Source organism: Nomascus leucogenys, chromosome 2, assembly GCF_006542625.1.
Source record: "Nomascus leucogenys isolate Asia chromosome 2, Asia_NLE_v1, whole genome shotgun sequence".
Taxonomy (NCBI): Eukaryota; Metazoa; Chordata; class Mammalia; order Primates; family Hylobatidae; genus Nomascus; species Nomascus leucogenys.
The window spans coordinates 37,234,582-37,248,193 of NC_044382.1; the positions used below are offsets into that span (position 1 = coordinate 37,234,582).

At 43.9% G+C, this 13,612-nt stretch overlaps 1 protein-coding gene across 21 annotated transcripts in view; it reads right to left on the minus strand.

Moving 5' to 3' along the window:
- The window catches only part of LOC100590761 (protocadherin gamma-C4), a 181,074-nt gene that overhangs the window by 29,752 nt on the left and 137,710 nt on the right, over positions 1-13,612 (minus strand). The window contains exon 1 of one of the 21 annotated variants that reach the window (XM_012504801.2): positions 5,165-7,915. The exons of 19 other annotated variants lie outside the window; for them this stretch is intronic. In XM_012504801.2, coding sequence (XP_012360255.1) covers positions 5,165-7,609 — 2,445 coding nt within the window. In that variant the 5' untranslated portion in view covers positions 7,610-7,915. Of the gene's footprint in view, positions 1-5,164; positions 7,916-13,612 lie in introns of those variants that run through there. One more of the 21 variants, XM_012504815.2, reaches the window with a different exon arrangement.

Consider the following 13,612-nt stretch of genomic DNA (forward strand, 5'->3'; position numbering starts at 1 on the left):
ACCAACAAGTCCTGATGATTTTATTGTAGTCAGCTCCCTCCATCTGTATTGCCACTGTGCTGGTTCAAGCATTTATCAATCTTCTCTTCAAATATTGCAATAGCTTTCAAACTTATCTCTTTGCCTCCAGTCCCAATGTCCCCAGTCCCTTCACTTATGACTGACAGAATAATCTTTCTAAAACAAAAAAAACTCATGATATCATATGCATATCAGTTCAAATTTCTGCAATGACTCTCATCTATATGGAATAAAATAAAAACTCCTTGGCATGGCCCAAAGGTAACTCAGGATCTAACTCCTGCCTACTTGCTTCACCTCATCTCCTGCAAAGACTGTCTGTTTTACACACACTTTTTTTGAGATGGAGTCTCTCTCTGTTGCCCATGCTGGAGTGCAGTGGCCTGATACCAGCTCACTGCAACCTCTGCCTCCCGGGTTCAAGCAATTCTCCTGCCTCGGCCTCTCAAGTAGCTGGAATTACAGGCACCCACAACCACACCTGGCTAATTTTTTGTATTTTTAATAGAGATGAGGTTTCACCATGTTGGCCAGGCTGGTTTCAAACTCTTGACCTCAAGTGATCTGCCCACCTTGGCCTCCCAAAGTGCTAGGATTACAGGCGTGAGCCACCGTACCAGGCCACACACACAGTTTAAGGTTCAGTGATAATGAAATACCATAATCCCTCTGCATGGAATTTCTTGCAATGGCCCCTCCCTGCCCTGTCCTTTCCCCTTTACTATCTGACAAACTACTACTCAACCTTTATAGTTCATAGCTCAAGCATCACCACCTCTATCATTTCTTCCTGGTTTCCCCAGGCTGATTTAGGTGTTTTTTCCCGTTTGGTCCCACTGCATCTTATGCTATGCAGATCTCCATTATCTTTTTTGTTTGTTTGTTTGTTTTTGCATGTCTGTCTCATACTGTACTATGGGTACCAGAATGATAACTTTTAATTGTTTACAGTGTCTGGCACATAGGGATGCTAATAAATGGTGAATATCAGTATTATAATTTTTAGTTCAACAAATAGTTATTGAGTACTTGCTCCATACAGGGATTTTATATGAATTACTTTTCACTCTCACAACAAGTTTGCAAAGTAGATATTCTCTTTATTTTATAGATAAGGAAACTGAAGTTTAAAGAGATTAGAAGACTTATCTAAAGCTAAACAACTAATATGTACAGTACTATACTTACATTGTCAATTTCACACCAAAACAAGTACCCAGTCTGTTTTACTAGAACTGGAGCATCATAAAGCCTTAATCTTACATATATTTGACTTGACCTTTTTATGCCAGCCATATGATTCTCCCATCTCTAGATTTTTTTTTTTTTTTTTGAGATAGAGTGAGTTTTGCTCTTGTTGCCTAGGCTGGAATGCAACAGTGTGATCTTGGCTCACTGCAACCTCTGCTTCCTGAGTTAAAGCGATTCTCCTGCTTCAACCTCCCAAGTAGCTGGGATTACAGGCACCTGCCACCACACCTGGCTGATTTGTTTTTGTTTGTTTGTTTGTTTGAGATGGAGTTTCACTCTTTCACCCAGGCTGGAGTGCAGTGGCACAATCTCGGCTCGCTACAACCTCCACCATCAAGCGATTCTCCTGCCTCAGCCACCACGCCCGGTGAATTTTTGTATTTGTAGTAGAGACGGGGTTTCACAATGTTGGCCAGGCTGGTCTTGAACTCCTGACCTCATGATCCACCCGCCTCCGCCTCCCAAAGTGCTGGGATTACAGGCGTGAGCCATCAGGCCTGGCCTGATTTTTGTATTATTAATAGAGATGGGGTTTCACCATGTTGGCCAGGCCAGTCTTGAACTCCTGGCCTCAGGTGATCCGCTGGCCTCGGCCTCCCTAAGTACTGGGATTACAGGCATGAGCCACTGAGCCCAGCCCCATCTCTAGATTTTTATTGAGACATAATTCACATACCATACAAATCACATATTTAAAGTGTACAATCCAATGGTTTTCAGTGTATTTACATATACTAAACTGATGCAATCATCATCACAATCTAATTATACAACAATTTTGTCACATCCCTCCAAAAAGAACCCAATACCTATTGAACAGCTGTAGATGTTTAAATAATAGTTGCCCAGGGGCTAGTGCTTTAGGAAGGTTTTTCCCTTAGATGACTGAAATACCATTTTATGTCTTCCTACAGTGATCTTTTAGAGCTATTCTATGTAATACTTTAAGGCTGGGAGACATTACCATGTTTTTTAAAAAATTGGGCCTGGCCCAATAAAGCTGGATTCTGGTTCTGCAAATACCAGAATAACACTTTGCTTCACAAATATGCTAAATGATGGATTGGCAGGTTCTAGAGTACTGCTTTTCTTTTTTCTTTCTTTTTTTTGAGGCGGAGTCTTGCTCTGTCGCCCAGGCTGGAGTGCAGTGGTGTGATCTGGGCTCACTGAAACTTCCACATCAGGGTTCACTGATTCTCCCTCACTGATGCTTCAGCCTCAGCCTCCAGAGTAGCTGGGACTACAGGTGTGTGCCACTATGCCCAGTTAATGTTTGCGTTTTTAGTAGAGACAAGGTTTCACCATATTGGCCAGGCTGGTCTCAAACTCCTGATCTTATGATCCACCCACCTCAGCCTCCCAAAGTAGTGGTTTTCAAATTCGTCTGCACATTAGGATCAAGTGGGGACCTTCAAAATATGATGCCTATGTTCCAACCCCAGAGACTGTGCTTTAATTGGTCAGGGTGTGGCCTGGGTTTCAGAATTTTTAAAAGGTCTCTAGGTGATTTTAATGTGCAACCAAGTTTGAAAACATTGTTCTAGGGAAAATGCCAGTTGTTTTCCAGGCTGACCAGAAGAGCAGCAGTTATTTCTTGCTGGCTTTCATGCTTTCTTAGCCTTTTCATATGTGCTTCTACTTTGTCATTTTTAATTGTTCTCATATGTGTATTTCCAAGGTGCGTTTAAGATTTTAGGTGGGTGAAGAACTAATAAAAATAATAATAGTAATAGCTGATAATTTTTTTTTGAGACAGGGTCTCACTCTATTGCCATGGTTGAAGTGTAGTGGTGCAATCACAGCTGATTGTAGCTTCAACCTCCCAGGCTCAAGCAATTCTCCCACTTCAGCCTCCCAAGTAGTTGGTACCACAGGTGCATGCCAACATGCCCAGCTAATGAAAAAACATTTTTTTTTTTTTAGTAGAGGCAGGATCTCACTATGTCACTCAGGCTGGTCTTGAACTGCTGGCTTCAAGCAATCCTCCTGCCTCAGCCTCCCAAAATGCTAGGAGCTGGCTAATAATTGTTTAACAGTTATGATATGCCAGGCACCATGCTAAACACTTTGCATACATTACATCATGCATGAATCTTATAAAACACTTATTATTTCCTTTTGGCATATGAGGAAGAGGCTTAGAAAGGAGATTGAGTAACTTGGCCACAGACTCATAGTTGGTAAATGGTAGAACCTCATTTGTCTAACTGCCAAATCCAAGAGTTGATAGCAATGATGCACTGAGTAACAAAATAACAGTGGTTCTCCTACAGTTGAGAGTATGTATAGGGTTCTCTCCAGGGCAAAGGCCTTGCAGTCACCTTGCATGGATACCATGCCTTGGATAGTATCATTGCATACCACCCTGAATTAATGAATGCTTTACCTTTCTAAGGATATGAATTTATCTACCTTTTACATTGTGCATATACTTAAGAAAAATAAGGCTGGAAGGACAGGGACTAACACTGGAGGCACCAGAAAGACTCTCCTTTTGTAGTTTCTGGGATTTTTGTTGTTGTTGGTGTTATTGTTAAAGAGACAGGGTTAATCCCAGCACTTTGGGAGGCCGAGGCGGGCGGATCACGAGGTCAGGAGATCGAGACCGCGGTGAAACCTCGTCTCTACTAAAAAATACCAAAAAATTAGCCGGGCGTGGTGGCGGGCGCCTGTAGTCCCAGCTACTCGGAGAGGCTGAGGCAGGAGAATGGCGTGAACCCGGGAGGCGGAGCTTGCAGTGAGCCGAGATTGCACCACTGCACTCCAGCCTGGGCGACAGAGCGAGACTCCGTCTCAAGAAAAAAAAAAAAAAAAGAGACAGGGTTTCCCTATATTGCCTAGGCTGGAGTGCAGTGGCTATTCACAGATGTCATCCCACTACTGGATAGCACAGCAGTTTTGACCTTCTCCATTTCCAACCTGGGCCAGTTCACCCCTCTTTAGGCAACCTGATGGTCCTGCCCTCCCAAGAGGTCACTGTATTCATGCTGAACTTAGTGCAGACAGTGGATTGATGAATTGATCAGCATAGTGCACCACAGCCCAGAACTCCTGGGCTCAAGCAATCCTCCCACATCACGCACTGAGCAGCAAGAACTACAGGTGCACACCACTGAGTCTGGCTACTTTATGTTTTCTTGGGTTGCCTAGATTTATTTTTGAAATAAATTATTACTTTTATAATTAAAAGTGGTTATCTTTGGGTTTGGAGATTATAGTTTTAATTTTTTAAATACTTTTCTGTATTTTCTGAATTTTCTAGCAAACATGCATTACTGTTATAAGGTAAAAATATTTTGTAAGTAGGGTGCACATCATTTCCAGTAGAGTGCCTGAAATAAAATTTAAAGGATGCCTGGAATTTCATTTCGTTCATAAAACATTATCTGAGAATGAGGTACACGATCTGTATAAACAAAGGAAAATTATTAAAAAGCTATTAGTTTTAATACAAATGTCACAATCATTTGAAAGGTGGAGGAATGAGGTAGTTTTTATATTCCTAGAAGCTGCCACTGGTTAGAGGTATCCAGCAGCTTATTCCTAACGTAAATGATACCAAGCTAAACTCTGATCGCTGAGATCTTGTGTTTTGGCTTAGCCATCCCTTAGCAAGATTGGTTAGTTGTGATAGCAAATGAGTGCTGAGGATGTGAACTGGGTCCACAGATGAGTCAAGTATCTTCCCCCTTAAATGGGACCACAAACCACACTCTGGCAGGCCACCATCTCACAAAGGCACTAACTTTGATCTAGGAAGGGCCAGGTGAAAGTGTGAATGCATCATCAGGAAAACATCTTCATCACTAAAAAAACAGCTCCATTCCTTCCTCAATATGACGTAGGAATAAAAAAGCACTAACAGGGTCAAGCATGACTTGCTAAACCTTACCTGTCCGGGAGGGGCGCTCTCTGCACCCAACACCTGCCTATAGAACACGGGATCACAGCTCCGCAGCGTGTTCTGGCGGCTGGCCAGCGGACTGGCTGCACCAGGTTTCTTCAGCAGCGGGTCGCTGCGGCGGGAGTCCGTGGTGAGATACACTTGATGGTAAAGGTGCGGCGACATCAGGCCTCCCCGCACGGCGTCCGCGTGCAAGGAGGGCCCTGGTGTTCTGTACAGTGAGCTCACCGGGGCTCGGTATAGGTCTCTAGACTGCTTCCACTTGTAAACTTTGAATATGATTACTCCGGACACTGTGACCACGAACCCCACAGAAACCAGGATTAGAGAAAGAAGTAGATAAAAGGTGAGATTTTTGTTCTGCTCCCGGGGGGCAGAGCCAGAGGGGAACTCGGCTCGGGCTTCAGGAGACTCCTCGGTTACTGACACAGTGAGGGTAGCAGTGGTAGAGAGCGAAGGCTCCCCATTGTCTTTGATCAAGACCGTGAGAGTCTGCCTGGGTGAATCTGTGTCCTGGACTGGACGGGCAGTACTGATTTGACCAGTGTGGAGCCCTATGGCAAAAAGGCTCTGGTTAGGGGATCCCAAGAGACTGTAGGAGAGCCAGGCATTGTGCCCTGCATCCGCGTCCCAGCCTACCACCCGTGACACTAGGTGGCCTGCTGAGGTACCTCGAGGCAGCATCTCCACCGAGCTCCCACCTGGCCGAGGATATAGGACCTGGGGAGCATTGTCATTGCGATCAGTGACAAATATGTTCACGCTGATGTTGGTGGCCAGGACCGGGGTGCCCCCATCGCTGATATGAGCTGTTAATTCAAATTCCCGCCGATCCTCATAGTCTAGGGGCACTAAGGATGACACTATGCCATTGTCACGATTTATTGTGAAATAGCGACCCACTAGCCCGGTTTCAGCTCCTTGCTCCAAGAGAAAGAAAGAAAGCCGAGCATTCTGCGGGGCGTCGGGGTCCCAGACACTTAGGTTTAGTATTGGAGCCCCGGGGAGGTTGTTTTCTTCAATGTAAACATCGTAGGAAGATTGAGAAGATTGTGGAGGGTTGTCATTGATGTCGGACACTTGAACACGCACTATTGTAAGGGCTGAGAGGGAAGGGATTCCGGCGTCTCGGGCGGTGATGCTGAGGTTGTATTCTGGCACAGTCTCCCGATCCAGGTCTGCACTGGTTTTCAAAGTGAAGTAATTCTTGAGGGAAGAAGTAAGGCTGAAAGGGAGACCCGGGGGAACTTCGCAGGTCACCAGCCCGTTCTCGCCAGCATCCAGGTCAGTCACACTGAGCAAAGCGATGACAGTCCCCAGAGGGGCATCCTCGGGTACTGGGCTGTACACGGAGGTGACTGTGATCTCCGGGGCATTGTCATTCACATCCACAACCTCCACCAACACTTTGCAATGTGTTCCTTCGGGATTGGCGCCCTTGTCTTTGGCCTGGATGTAAATCTCATGGAGTTTGGTGTCCTCGAAGTCCAGTCGACCCTTGATTGTCAGCATCCCGGTTACAAGGTCTAAGGCGAATAGTTCCCGCACGCCGGCGCGGTTGTGGCTGCCGAAGGAGTAAATAATTTCACCGTTGGGGCCTTCATCCAGATCCGTTGCAAGGACTTGTACCACGCGCGTGCCGGAGGGTGCATCCTCCAGGACGCGCGCCCGGTACAAGGACTGGTTGAAGACAGGCGCATTGTCATTCGCGTCCAGCACCGTGATGTGAATAGGCAGGCTGGCGGAGAGAGCTGGGGTCCCTCCGTCCAACGCCGTCAGCACTAACTGGAGACTAGGCTCCCGTTCTCGGTCCAGGGCGCGCTCCAGCACCAGCTCCGCGTACTTGGTGCTGTCCTCCCGCGTCTGCACGCGAAGTGCAAAGTATTCATTTCGGCTCAGCTCATAGGTTTGTAAAGAGTTGCTTCCCACATCGGGATCGTGCGCGCTCTCGAGCGGAAAGCGCGTCCCCGGAGCCACGGCCTCGCTAATCTCCAATTTCATTTCCTGGGTAGGGAAAGCAGGATTGTTGTCGTTGATGTCCTGGATCACCACTTCCACACTGAACAGCTCCAGCGGGTTCTCCACTACCAACTCCAGAGTTACAGTGCAAGAGGGCAGTGTCCCACACAGCTCCTCTCGATCCAGACGGTCGTTCACAAACATCTCTCCGGTCTCCCGGTTCACCTCAAAGAATCTTCGGCTAGCTCCAGACACCACCCGGAGCCTGCGGGCTGACAGGCTACCGAGATCCAAACCAAGGTTCGCGACCACGTTGCCCACAGCGAAACCCTTCTCTCTTTCCTCCGGGATCTCATAGTGAATGACCGTGGAAGCCTTGTTCAAGGCACCAAGCAGAAGCAAAACTCCCACTACCCTCCCGGTGCTTACCAGTCCGCTCCTCCAGGCCTCTGGGACCATCTCACTCAAAAGCATTCCTCTCAGCGGGGTCCAGATCGTCCCTGCAATTTCTCTGAGAAACTTTCAGCCGGTTAGCGCTTGGGCGCTGGGCGCCGAGTCCGACATGGCTTTCTGGATGCCGTTGATTTGCTCGCCGGCTGTTCAGTCTCTGCCTCATCCCGGGGCGCAGAAAGGGGACGGGCAGGGGCCCGATCTCCAGCGTCTTCATTGGCCGACAGCGGCACACAGAGTCCCAGCCAATAACTGCACGAAGAATGAGCTAGCGCCGGGCTCTCCGAGCAGGACACGCGCTAGCGCCAGGAACTTCACTTTCCTTTGGCTTCCTTCCAGAGTTTCCAGCCAAAGCGCCTTGCCAGTATCGGTGCATAGGAAACCTACCTTAGGGAAAGCCAGCCTTGGGGCTGTGAGGCTAGCCGTTCTGCAAGTCTCCAATCCAAATCAAGACCCATTAAACATTTGAACCACTTTCTTTGATCACAAGAAAGGGGATCGAACCAAACCGAAAACTACACAACGTTGTCTGGAAAAACACCAACAAATCTGATTTGTTGGAAGACAATTAGCCGGACCTTACTTGTAAGGAGGCATTTAGCATTTCCGTGGAGACATTAATAATTTCAGTTTTATCTCTTACCAAATGAAATTAGCATTCCCTGTCACTTCCTCATTATCTGGAGCTACTAATAAATTAGCAGGAGTTACAATCTATTGGTTTAACTCTGGCTTATAAAATTTAAAAGTACAATTCAGATTTTATTTCTTTTAAAACTGGATGTCATTGTTAGCTCTCATTTCTTAGGAACCAGGGAGCAATAAGAAATTTCCCTACCCTGTCTTTCACAAGGAGCATGATCTCAATTGTAGAGCACACTCTCTCTATCGTTTCCCTTTACTTGATCAATCCTTTTCCCAAGATCTTGGGTACCATATGCCACAAGAAGTTGCACTGCTAATGAAGAAGAAGACGGAGAAGATTTTAAAAAGAAAAATAGCCAGGCCTATTTACCACCTAGGATCTTTATAAAATTATTTAAATAATGGCAGCAAAGTTCCACAAATCTTTAGAAAATACAAAGCCTTTAGTCACAGAATAAAGAGCCTTAAGTTTTCTGCATTTAGAATTGTAGTCACCAAACAAAATTATAATGATTAGGATGGTGAATAAGAGTCCACTGTGATATAAGCCAGAGTTGAGATGCATATCCTTGAACAAGAAACGAACCTCTAAGGGTTCCTGCTCCTATCCTATTAAATGAAGAAGGCAGGAAAAGTGCCTGGCACAGAGTAAGCCTCAATTAATGATGCAAACCACTCCATTAGATGTAAAGTGTTAGAACCTCATACTATTTCTGTATATTTGTCTTGGACATCACTTTGATTGCATAGAGTCCTTTTGAAGTATAACAGAATCTTGAACACAGGTGAAGGGGTAGGCACATAGGTTAGGTAAGTAGAAAAGTAGTAAGGATATATAGGATATTTCCCGAAGAGATGAAAAGCCATATGTGACCTATATTTCCATGTCTTTAACACTTCAATTAATCTCTGAAAACACCCAGTTTTAAATGCTCAAGTTTGATAATTAGCCAGACCAGCAAGAGGGCTGATAGGCATTAGAAGATAGAATACATTTAGAATTTAGAATATAGAGTATAGCCCAATCATTTGCTACTCAAAATGTGAGGACCAGTGGTCTAGGCATCACCAGGGAACTTGTTAGAAATGCAGAAATGCCCTCCTCTAGACCTACTGAGACAGGATTTACATTTTAACAAAACATCAGGGTGATTTGAAAACACATTAAAGTTTGACAAGCACTGATCTAGTGGGTTATTCAGAGATACATTGGTTTATCAGTCTTTTTTTCCCCTATTCAGCATCACTTAATTCACAATCTGGTTTTTGAAAATCAGCTTTTAAAAATGTAAGTAGTTTTCTCAGTAATAAGGCCTGTCATTTTCTTGATAATAAGGCCTGTAGTTTTCTGAGACTTTTGTTGTTGTTGTTTTTGTTGTTGTTGGTTTTTTGGTTTTTGTTTCTGAGGCAGGATCTCACTCTGTCATCCAGGCTGGAGTACAGTGGAATAATCATAGCTCACTGTAACCTCCAACTCCTTGGGCTCAAGGGATCCTCCTGCCTCAGACTTCTAAGTAGCTGGGACTACAGGCCTGAGCTACTGCACCCAGCTCATAGTTTTCTTAAGATCTCTTCATGAACCAACAGAACCCTTGTGTAAGCATTCTCCGCAATAGCGAGGTTGATCTTCCTAAAATTTTAATTGGATCACACAATTGTCCAGCTGCTCCTCAGTAGCATCATACTGCTCTTGAATTAAAATACCAAATCCTTTGCATAGTATCCAAGTTCTCATGTCATCTCCCTCTCTCACTATACTCCATTGTACCACTTGGAGGGTGGTCAGAACCCCAGCCCTTCCCTGTCTCAGGGCCTTCACACAAGTTGTTCCTTTGCCAGGAAAGCTGCTTTCTCCTCCCTCCCTTTGCTTTGCTAATTTCTACAAGTCTTTCTGGTCTTAGTTTAAATGTTATTTCCTAATAGAGGTCTTCCATTAGGCCCCAGTTAAAACCAGGATCATTTGTTATGCTCTCTCAGAACACCTTATATTTTTTCCATTGAACTCGGCACAACTTTAAATTTTATAATTATTTTTGTGTAAGCAAAATGTCTGCTTCCCCCACTGAAAAAGAAAAAAAGAAGTTCCAGGAGGGCAGGGACCATGCTATTTTGGTGGCCACTTGTATCCTCACTGTCTAGCACAGCAGGCACTTAATGCTTATTAATATAGCAATCTTTATGCTACTGACATAGTATAATAATCATAGCATACACTAAGGACTATATATGTATTCATTTGTGTGGATCCAATCTCCCTGGAAGTAAGCATTTTTTAGAAGATACATTTACTCCTTCAAGTTACCAGTGGGCCTTCCTAGCCCTCATGATCTGAAGAGATAATATAGTTTGCCAAAGAGCCAAGTAAGGTGTGGTAATACAACTCACAGTGGATAATAAACAAAGATGCCGTAACTTGTTGTATCACTTTTCTTTCTTTATTCCTTCCTTCCTTCCTTCCTTTTTCTTTTTCTTTTTCTTTCTTTTTTTTTTTTTTTTTTGAGTTTCGCTCTTGTTGCCCAGGCTGGAGTGCAATGGCGTAATCTTGGCTCACCACAACCTCCTCCTCTCAGGTTCATGCAATTCTCCTGCCTCAGCCTCCCGAGTAGCTGGGAATACAGGCATGTGCCACCACGTCCAGCTAATTTTGCATTTTTAGTAGAGATGGGGGATTCTCCATGTTGATCATGCTGATCTTGAACTCCCAACCTCAGGTGATCCGCCAGCCTCCGCCTCCCAAAGTGCTGGGATTACAGGTGTGAGCCACCGCACCGGCTATAATATAACTTTAAAATAGAAAGTGAAAGTATTATATGATCGAGAATAAGGTCTTAGTGTCAAAAAGATTCAAATTCCAGTACTGGATATTACACCTAGTAGCTATGTAACCATGAAACTTTTATTTTTAACTTCTCTTTTATTTTCTTTATCTATAAAATGGGACTAATAATAGTACTCATTGATATAACCACAGACATGTCAATCATTTTTAAAATCTTTTCACAGCCTTCTACGTACAATATAGTGCCCCTATACAATGCAGGGATTTTTGACAAATTTATACAGTAACGCAACCAACCCCACAATCCAGTTTTAGAATACTCTCATCACCCCCAAAATTTCCCTCATACTTGTCTGTAGTCAATCTTCCTAGCTTCAGCCTCAGGCAACCACAGTTTTGCCTTTTCCGAATATTTTATTAAAAAGGAATTATAAAATAGGTAGTCTTTTATATGTCTTTTATATGACGTAGCATAATGTCAAACTCATCTTTTGACCACACCCTCAAATATGTTATGTCTCCAACCTTCCTTACCTGGTAAGTGGCACTTCTATTCCAGCCAGAATTTCAGAAGTAATTTTTAATATTTTTTTCTGCATCCCCACATCCAGTATATTACTAATCCATACCAATGCTTACTACTCCCAAAATATATTTTGAAACTATCAATTACTTACCCTATCTACTGCTACCCCTGAGTCAAAGCAACCTTAAATGTTATCATAGCTTCCTCGCTGTTAATTTTACTCCCTCTCTTGCATTCCCTAAATTCCATTTCACATGCAGAGACCTGAGTGATCTTTCAAAAATGTACATGAGATTATACACCTTCCTTGCTAAAAACATAACTAGGCCTAGCTATGTAACTTGTAGGGTCAGTGCAAAATAAAAATAGGGGGCTTGGAGGCTGGGCGCAGTGGATCACACCTGTAATCCCAGCACTTTGGGAGGCCGAGATGGGTGGATCACTTGAGGTCAGAAGTTTGAGACCAGCCTTGCCAACATGGTGAAACCCCATCTCTACTAAAAATACAAAAAAATTGCCGGGTGTGGTGGTAGGTGCCTGTAATCCCAGCTACTAGGGAGGCTGAGACAGGAGAATCTCTTGAACCCAGGAGGCAGAGGTTGCAGTGAGGCAAGATCGCACCACTGTACTCTAGCCTGGACAACAGAGGGAGACTCTGTCTCAAAAAAAAAAAAAAAAAAAAAAAAAAATAGAGGGCTTGGGCTTGTTAATAAAAATGATTGACCAGGCACAGTGGCTCATGCCTGTAGTCCCAGCACTTTGGGAGGCTGAGGCGGGAGGATCACTTGAGGCCAGGAATTTGAGACCAGCCTGAGCAACATAGGGACAGTCCCATCTCTACAAAAACAAAAACAAAAACAAAAAACAAACAAACAAAAAACTTATCTGAGCATGGTGGCTTGTGTTTGTCGTCCTAACTACTCAGAAGGCTGAAGTGGGAGGATTGCTTGAGCCCAGGAGTTCAAGACTGTAGTGAGTCTACTGCACTCCAGCCAGGGTGACAGAGCAAGACCCTGACTCAAAAAAATAAAATAAAAATTATTAAGAATTTCAAGATGGGAACAGCAGAGCCCTAACCAAAGGGTAGGGGCCTTCAAAGCAAGGGGGCCCATCTAAGCATGAAGGCCTGTGTCCCTGCACAGGTCGCCTGCCTATGAAGTTGATCCTGCTTGGCACAGAGGAAACTCTCAATAAATATTACCTAATATATATTTTAATATTAGCTAACTGTCTAATTACCTAATATTATTCCCAGAGGGTTAGTAATATCAGAAAATCCTATTTAAGATGCTATTAAATTATTGCACACATGGAAAAAATACATAAAATCCTCTTAAAATCCTAAATATCATCAAGTAGGCTTTCCATTCAACCTAATGTGTCTATCTGAACAGCTTCCTAAGGTCAAATTATGGGATCATTTGAGGAAAAATGGAATAAAAACAGTTAACCAATAAATCAAACAAACATGTATCTCAATTTAGACAGGTGGGACATTCAAGGGTTTGGTGAAGAAGCTGAATGGTTTAGCCTTCATATTTATCTGAAGTTTACCTGAATATTGCATACTTTGATTTGATAAGATGATCTATGAATCTTTTTTTTTTTTTTTTGAGACGTCTTGCTCTGTTGCTCAGACTGGAATGTAGTGGCATGATCTCGGATCACTACAGTCTCTGCCTCTGGGGTTCAAGCAGTTCTCGTGCCCCAGCATCCCGAGTAGCTGGGATTACAGGCGTGCCACGACGCCCAGCTAATTTTTGTATTTTTGGTAGAGATGAGGTTTCACCATGCTGGCCAGGCTGGTCTCAAACTCCTGACCTCAGGTGATCTGCCTGCCTCGGCTTCCCAAAGTGCCGGGATTACAGGCATGAGCCACTGCACCCAGTCTGAATCTTAAGAATAAGTTTTATATGACCTCCATTCTATCTACAATGTTTTTGCAATTACAAATAATGCTGTGATAAATAACCTGGTATATATGTATTTTTGTAATTTTTGAGGTGTGTATTTATCATAAATTCCTAATAGTGTGATTGCTAGGTCATAGGACAAACGCATATGTAGTTTTGTTAGA